The sequence below is a fragment of the Caloenas nicobarica genome, chromosome 25 (assembly GCF_036013445.1).
Source record: "Caloenas nicobarica isolate bCalNic1 chromosome 25, bCalNic1.hap1, whole genome shotgun sequence".
Classification (NCBI taxonomy): domain Eukaryota; kingdom Metazoa; phylum Chordata; class Aves; order Columbiformes; family Columbidae; genus Caloenas; species Caloenas nicobarica.
In genome coordinates, this window is record NC_088269.1 from 4,475,761 (window position 1) to 4,484,421 (window position 8,661).

The window sequence follows — 8,661 nt, forward strand, 5'->3', positions numbered from 1 at the left end:
GCTGTCATTTCCTCGAGCTCGATTATCCATAGGAAGTCGTTCCCCCCTCCTCCCTTTCCCACCGCCTCTCCAAAGATTAACTTCTTTTCTTTTTTTTCTTTCTTTTTTTTTTTTTTTTTCTGCTTATTGTTGTTTGGCAGGTACTTTTAATTGGCTGGAAAATATTCTTCCTGTGAAGTTGCAGGTTTGTTGGTTTTTTGTTTTGTTTTTTTTTTTTCTGGAGGCTTGAATGAGTCCGGTCTGCCTTTGGCTCTGCCCAGCGCCTCCGGATTGGCTCGGCAGCCGGCGGGGGGACCGATAAGGGCGGCTATAAAAGCCCTGGGAGCAGCTCCTGGTCCCCCAGCGAGCAAGAGCCAGAGGGACCAGGGCTGCGGCACGTCCCCGAGCATCGCCAGCCTCCTTTCTCCCTCCCCGGCATATCCAGATCCACATCTTTGCTCAAGCCGGAGTGGAAGAGGAGAGAGAGAGAGACACACACACATATACTAAAAAAGAAAAAAAAAAAAAAAAAAGCCACCCAAAAAAACCCACACTTAGCGGAAACTTGTCAGAGAATGCTCCTAAAGTCTGGTTTTCTCCTGCTGCTGGTGATCAGTGCGTCTGCATCCTATGAAGCTGAACAGAATGACTCTGTGAGCCCCAGGAAACCCAGGGTGGCAGCCCAGAACTCAGGTAACACCCAGCGCAGGGGGCTTGAGCCTGAGCCCTGATGGCTTAAACTGTGTCACATCTCTCTGCTGCTGATTTTTTTCCTTTTTTTTTTTCCTCTTTTTTTTTTTTTTTTTTTCTTATAAACTTAACGCCTGGTAGGAGCAAATATTAATGTGAGGGTCTGATTCAGGAGGATGTTGGTGCATGGCTGGAGAAGAAATGGTCTCCTCTGAGGAGCTGGGTCAGGGAACCGGTGTGTGATCTGCTTGCAGGATGCGATCCATTCTCTCTCCTCCTCCCCCATCTACTAAATGAGTTACGTGTACTTTTTTTTTTTTTTTTCTCCTTTCCCTGCTTGCATGTATCTTGCTTTCTCTCTTCTCCAATTGCAATCATACTTCGGTGTTAAATTCCTTGCTTTTTAGGAAGTTGATAAAATCAGTGGGAATTGGACTGAACCATTGTTCTGCCAAACATCTGTCTATTCAAAGAGGGGGAGAGAGATATGCGACTTTGAAGAATGCAGTAACCTAGAAACTGTCCACTGCTAGCATTTATTTTCAAAAACTGATTGCTATCAGTGAGATGGTACCATAAAAATAAGATTGTGACATTTAGCAAACTTGCTTTTACAATGGATACAAAAAAAAAAAAATTGCTGGCAAGTCAGCTCTGGATGTCCCTACTTTGTGCACTATAGATGCTTGGATAAGTTGGACACATTGTCTTGAACAATGGAAATTTAAAAATCTGTCTTCTAGTATACAAAGATGTTAGGTCTCTAATTTGAGGCTCATTAACAGATGTCTTATTTTAGATCTGCAAGGCTCTGCAGCATTATACGAGGGTGTTTGCTCAATTTCCTTTTGTATTTGGTTGCTATAGAAACATAGGGGCTCACTATTGCACCGTGCCTAAAACAATAAAAGCTTAATGCATACTAAGTCTGCTGAAAGCAAAGTTATAATTTGAACCTGTGGAAACATAATTATGGGGATGACTTGTGCCATGGGGAGGTTATGAACTGGGGAGAGGAGGATCTTACCAAATATTTCTCCCTTCAGGCACGTAAGCAAGAGCGGAGAATGAGGAAGGGTTAATTGGGTGATTTTTGTAAATTCTTTTCCTCTTATTTTCTGCAAAGATCCTCATTGTGTAGATAAATCTTTAGGTTCCAACTTAGCTCTTAATAAGGTACGTTCTCTTCCACCAAATGCAAACCCTCACTTTTCCCACACCTCGAATCGTGATGGGAGACACCGGGTTTACATTTCTTCCTAAAGAATGTCTTGTAACATGAGCTGCAAAAGAAATGAATATGCCTTGCACAGACACATAAGGGGACAGATGTTCAGCTTACCAAAAAAGGTTAATCCCTCCTAATTTCAGGGCAATCATGTGGCAATACTGCTGATTCATTGTTAAAATGCAGAGTATCTGCACTCAAAACGATGGGGTGACATGGATCCCCTCCTGTTCAGACTAACTACTGCCTCGAGGATTTTAATTATACATGGTCAGCTCCATTACCTTAACTTTTTCTGCCCAAATGTCCCTTCTCTTTGCGAATCTTCAGCGATATGACCTTTCTTGGCTATGCTCACATGCTGCTGGGTACCGGATTAGTTTAGCACCAAGTCCTTTGCAGTTCCCATAATTGACACGCAAACTAAAACCTTATTTCTAGGTACTTTTTAGCAAAGCACAAATACCTCCCAACGCTAGCAAAGCCAGCGCTTCCCCGCAGTAAGTGCAAATTTCACGCCCGTTTATTGGCAATCGCCATCGCGTCGGTCTCGTTTTCAGATGAGGTTTGGGAGGCAAACGCTGCCGAGCTGCTCCCACCTCCCTCCGGTCTGAGAGCGCGGAGGAGACCCCGGTGCTCTTCACGGACCCATCCCCATGGCTTCTGGGTCCTTTGGAGGAACTCTGAGTAAAGCTGTAAATCAGGATTAGGTTGGGATGGACCCATAAGTCTCCATCTAGCCAAAGACTAATGGATGTTGCCCGTTTTTTGTGGCCAATCAAAGGTTGCAGTTTCTGTTCCTTGATTTGCTGATGACCTGTTGCATGACTTCAGCTAGTCATAGAATAAGAGAATGGTCGTAAGGGACATTTTTAGGTCATTTAGTCCAACCCCTGCCATGAGCAGGGACATCTTGACCCAGCTCAGGTTGCTCAGAGCCCAGTCCTGGCCTGGGATATGATGGGGCATCCTCTCTGGGCAACCCAGGACAATGTTTTATCACCCTCATTTACCAAATTCCCTTCGGCTCCTCTCCGTTCTCTCTCCCTCCAGTCCCAAAAAGCAGTGGTGCCGCTTGACCGCCGTTCAGCATGACGTGACGCCGCGCCGGAGAAGGGCTTTGGGGTGCGGGGCGTTGGGGCGCGACGGTCCGTAACGCTGTGCCTGTTTTTGCAGCCGAGGTGGTTCGCTGCCTGAACAGTGCCCTCCAGGTGGGCTGCGGGGCCTTCGCCTGCCTGGAGAACTCCACGTGCGACACGGACGGCATGTACGACATCTGCAAGTCCTTCCTCTACAGTGCTGCTAAATTTGACACTCAGGTACAGCGCGAGAAGAAAGGGGACAAGGATAATAGCTCACCGCTAGAGCTCCGTTTTCGTGCCCCCATTCAATAAAGTGTTTTGACAAGCCCTGCGACACTAAAGCATGTGCTTAAATGCTTTGCTGAATGGATGCCTTAATTTCTCTGTCCTCATGGAGATACGGGGTCTGTGCAGGTTTAACCCTTCCCGTCTCGCAGCCCTTCCTGCTGCAGAGCTGCTCCTCTGACCCATTATTTTGGGTTTTGGCCACAAATGCATCCTCCAGGGCTATTTTCTACCGTACATTTTCCACATAGTGTACGCTATGTGTGAGGACTTGGCAAGGAGCGTTTTGTGGGGCGGAGAGCGAAGTTTCCTCTTCAGGAGGAAATATAAACGTTCTTCTAACAAAGTCGGTGCTCTGACTGTGTGACCTGGCACGGGGCTGGGGTTTCAATTGGGAGCCTTTGGCCCTGGGAATCCGTGGCCAGATCAGCCGCTCCGGACCCGCAGCCAAATAAATAGGATAATATCAGAGGGCTGTGGCTCTGCCAAGGGCGCTTATCCTTCATTCTTTCTTCCCCAAACGTGCACGCCCCCTCATTCCCTGCACGCCCCGGCTCCCAAGGACAGACTTAAAAGCTCTTAAAGCATCTCGAGGTCCGATGAAGCAGATGTGTTGAGTCGCTGGTGAGCGGGGAGCGGTCCAGTCCCCTCTCGCAGGGCAGAATTGGCCCGGCGCTGGTGCTGGCTCTTCTAAATCTATTCACGCAGAGAATTACATATCCTGAATCTTTCAGGGATGGGAGTTCCCTGTTCGCTGCGGACTGTGCGCATCCCAGCTCAAATTTAGGCTGCGATTCCCGGCCATGCTTGGTAAGGGACCTCCGGCAGGTCGGTAATTGCAGCAAGGGTAATTAATAGCAGCGGGCCACAGTGGAGTGTCTGTTAATACATCCCTTCCGATGAAATCTGTTGCAGTTTAAGGTTTTTCTTCCCTTTCCAGGGAAAAGCTTTTGTGAAAGAAAGCTTGAAATGCATTGCGAACGGGGTCACGTCCAAGGTGTTCCTGGCCATCCGGAGGTGCTCCACGTTCCAAAGGATGATCTCCGAGGTGCAGGAGGAGTGCTACAGCAAGCTGGACATGTGCGGCATCGCGAAACGAAACCCTGAGGCCATCACGGAGGTTGTCCAGCTTCCGAATCAGTTCTCCAACCGGTACGTGGGGCTTTCCTCAGCTGAAATGCATCAAATGCAAAAACGTGGAGCACAGAGAAAGAAATGAGAGGAACCCAGTTGACTAACATCTTACAAGTCCTAATGTTACTTGGCCTAAGAAACGTTTTCTGCCTGTTTGAATCCTTGTTAAGTTTTACCAGCATTCTTCTGATTCTCTTTTTGGTAAATACACTTATAAACATCTCCAGGGGAGAACTGTAAAATTAAGTAGACGTACATTACTTCAAAGCCTGGAGTTTGTTTCAGTGTTAGTTCTTTTAGTTTGGATGCAGTATAATGGTAAACAGAGCTTTTAAATACCAAACCAGTTTGATTAATACAGCATCTCTGGCATACCTAAGAGCTGCTCAACCTATTTTCACTTCATTCTTCAGAGGGTTGCCATCCCCTTTTTTGGGTTTACATGGCACCTCACAAATGAGGACATACGATGGCAATGTGAAAAACCAGGAAAGCTTAAAGGGAACCAGCAAATAGGCTCCTCTGTAACCTTATTTTGCCATGATCCAGTAGTTGGTATTTCTAGAGACAGTCTGATGTTTTTAATGGTCTCTCTTAGGGTTGTCTTCACCCCTGTTCCTTCCCGATAGCAAAGGCTGCCTGCAGAAACGGGCACGTCGCAGGGCTCTGAGCCTCGGTCTGAGCACAGAGCTGCCCTGTCCCCATCCTCCAAGGACAAGGGACACAGGGAGCCCTCAGGGAAATGCTGCAGTCTGCGCAGTCACGCCGCAAGGACAGGGATTTCTTCCTCTAAACCCTGGAACAATCAGTGCCGAGTCTTGTGATGGGGATAAAAGGGATCTTTTTGAACAGTTTGAGTAAATATGCTCTAGGATTCGAGTGCAAACAGACCGAGCTGCAATTTAAAGCGTTGGCTGGCTGCGGCGAGCGCTACGGCTCCGCTGGGGCGGCTGTTTGACTTGGTCTAGAAGCATCTTAAACCTCCAGCCCTGTCCTAGGGCAGCTGTGCAAGTGATATATAGGTGTTGCACCTCTGACCAGCATCAATATAGTATAGAAAACTCTATTGTAGATATTATATCCAGAAAATTGTACTTGCAGGAAGGCAAAAATTAGGCTTGTGCGTCTTTCCCCTCTTCCTCCAAGCCAGTTTGGGAGATGTTCGCTTGAGCGTTCCCCCGAGGGCTGGGACGAGGAGCGGGCAGCACTGCAGCACCTGTGTTTTACAGGCTGGGAGAGCAGTTGGGGTCCGTACGATGGGTCGTGGAGTTCAGCAGCCCTTGGCGGGGCTGGGGGACGTTGGGGTGAAGGGAGGACGTGGGGAGGGAGGCAGCACTAGCAGCAGCGATGTCCTACGTGTTGGGGATGTTCCTCTGCGCAGGACTGAGCCTGAACCGGAGCCGCTGTCTCCGGCGGCGGAGGGAACTCCTCCCCCACCAGCCGCCAACCCTTGTCGAAGCCAAAGGATATTATGACATGTTGAGTAACAAAAGCAGCAGGATTTCCCAGCTAATAGTTTACATTGAGGTCTCCTAAAGCATCCTGCTTTCCCAGCCCCTGTCCCAACATAGCCACAGAATAAGAATGTGCCACTTGGCCTGGGACACTGAGGGGAAGTAGTTAAAGGTCATAGCATCTTCCTGCGATTTAATCTCGTGGCAGGAGCGGGAGGAGAGGAAAGCCTTGTTGCTTTTGCTAGCAGCCGAGCTACCGAAAAGCGCCAGCAAGCAGTTTGATTGCAGCTCCGGTGTGGAAAGCACCGAGCCGTATTTGTGTCAGAGAGGTGCGGGAGCCCAGCCGAGGAAGGGAGGTGGGATCTGTTCCTGCTGTCCTCTTAGACGGGCGCTGATTTGAGCTGGCCGCGCGGCTCGCACAGATGTATTCATCATCAACTCCTGTGCACGCTTCACACCTTAATATTAGCGCCGTGGAGCTGAGCTGGCGGCGCGCTGCAGCGTGCCAAAGCCTGCTCCCTTTGTACGTGAAGCGCAGCAGAAACTTTAACCTCACCTGACCTCCCCTGGCTGCTCTAAAGGCCAGAGCTGAGAGCGAGGAAAGGAGTTTGAATGCGAATTCTCATTTCCCTCTTCCTTCCCCTCCTCCACCTGCAGGTTATTCTCTTCTCTGCTCCCGTGGAAAAATGTCACGGTGACCTTAAAGGCTTAAAATAAGTTCCCTGACGCCCTTTCAGGCAGAAGTAGCCCAGCAAATAAGGGGCTGCTCCTGTTTTCCCAGCCTTCTCTCCTTAGGAAGACGTTCTCTAGTGCAGCGCAGTCCCCCTTGCCAGCTTTGTGCCGGTTCTGCCCTCGCCCCGCTCAGGGTCGTTCCTTTGAGCTCTGTTCTGTGCTCGGCTCAAGCAGTGCTGGGGAAACACATCAGCACAATTTCCTGGAGCAAGGAACGTGTGCTCGAGGCTGCTGGAAGGTGAAAATGCACCGCCCTGCACACTAAGCTCACTCCTGCTCACAGCCTGCCCCTTCAGAGCTGGAGCAGCCGCTCAGATGGGACGGCTGAAGTATTATGATAGAAGCTTGACACGTTGTGTTCCTTCCATATGTCATGGGCACAGCATCTCCAGATTTGCTAGATGCACCAAGAATTGTGCACTGTCAAAAAATCAATTTCAGACACACCCTGAATGACTTAAACCATCCGATTCTCATTGTTTTATCGCTTCGGCTGGTCTCCTGACTTGAGATCAACTCTTACCTTGGTTTTTTTTTGGGGGGGAGACGCCTTGGAATAACGGGTGGCAACTCTCGCGCAGGTATTACAACAAGCTGGTGAGGAGCTTATTGGAGTGCGACGAAGAGACTGTGAGCACCATCAAGGACAGCTTGATGGAGAAGATCGGGCCCAACATGGCAAGCCTGTTCCACCTGCTGCAGACGGACCACTGCGCCCAGGGCCACCCGCGCGCCGACTTCGCCCGCAGGCGGCTCAGCGAGCCGCAGAAGCTAAAACTCTACTTCAGGAACCTGCGAGGTGAGGGCTCCGTCCCGGCCCACGCCAAGCGCAGCTCGGCCGAAAGCGCTTGACTCCTCCCCGGAGCACCGCTGGGTGTGAGAGGGATGCTGAGCGCTACCAAAGCTGAAAAGTCTCTCTTCTAGAAGAGTAACGCACCCAAACCAAGTTGTACTGTAGCTAGTTTTAATAACAACCAGGAACTGGTTTTAGGTTTAGTCATTAATATTTTCTATTCCTCGCGAACAAAACTTTTGCATGGGTCTGTGTTCAGTGTCTCAGCTTTCCCGCCGTCAAAATGTCTCCATATCTCTTTTCTTCCCCACAAAAAGATACCCCGAACGATCTTAGTCTTAACTAGAACCGTACAGTAGTCAGGCCTTCAGCCGCCCAACCCGAAACGTACTGTAGCGCTAACACCATCCGAGTCTGGAGACTTGGCGCCGAGGAGAACGGCGGATTCTCTCCCGTAGCGAGCTGGTGGGCGGCGATAGATGCACTAATAACTATTGCACATCCCAAAGGTGGCAATGGAATTCGTGTTATGAATCTGTGCTGGCCATGGACAAATATGAATGTCATATTCCTGGTCTCTTAGTGTCCTACAGTCCTAATCCTTCCACCACAGCTCCGCTAACCCCTGGATTTACCCAACTCGCGTGCTGTGGAATGGTCTGGTTACCGTGACCTGGCACCGCGGTGCAAAATGAGTTAAAAGTCACCCCCCCGCCACACACCAAATCAGGAAAGGAACATTTTGTGCTGCAGAAATGGTTAAAAGAGGTGCCAGTCTGTGGTTAAAGTGAGTCAGAAGGTTACATCATCCTGCATTGTATTTAAAAGCTAACATCTATGTACTGTATTTAACTGTCTAAAGCTTTAAAAGAAATCTAACAAAAAACAAACCCTGTCTTAAGACTAGAGTATTAAAGGTCTTGCTCTAACTGTGGTATAAATAGTTTTAAAATCTGTCATGTACTGTACATAAATTCCACGAGAGTCTGCTTAAAAGGAGCAGAATATAATAACTATTGCATAAACTTAGTTTTGTAAGTTAGCTATTTCTTTTTTCTTTTTTTTTTTTTTTCCTGGAAACAGTATCTCTGTCATACTCAAGAGTTCACATTCTACTCTGTGGCCTTTTTATAGTGGAAGAGAGAAAACGTTTAAGACACAAATGACAGGCCCAGGAGCAAGCCTCTTTTCTCGTAGTTAAAATGGATGGAAAAAATTCAAATAGAGTTGAGACTGGCCAGTCCTATCTCCATGAGACGTGGTTATACCCAAGGCTTGAGTGCT

The 8,661-nt window shown here is 48.6% G+C and overlaps 1 protein-coding gene across 1 annotated transcript; it reads left to right on the forward strand.

Moving 5' to 3' along the window:
- Window positions 1-229: 229 nt before the first annotated feature.
- Window positions 230-8,356, forward strand: STC1 (stanniocalcin 1). Its single transcript, XM_065651762.1, is given in 7 exon segments — window positions 230-289; window positions 291-361; window positions 363-456; window positions 459-672; window positions 3,074-3,216; window positions 4,205-4,416; window positions 7,166-8,356. Coding segments are annotated over 7 exon segments (1,065 nt in total). The 3' UTR covers window positions 7,437-8,356.
- The last annotated feature ends 305 nt before the right edge of the window (window positions 8,357-8,661 follow it).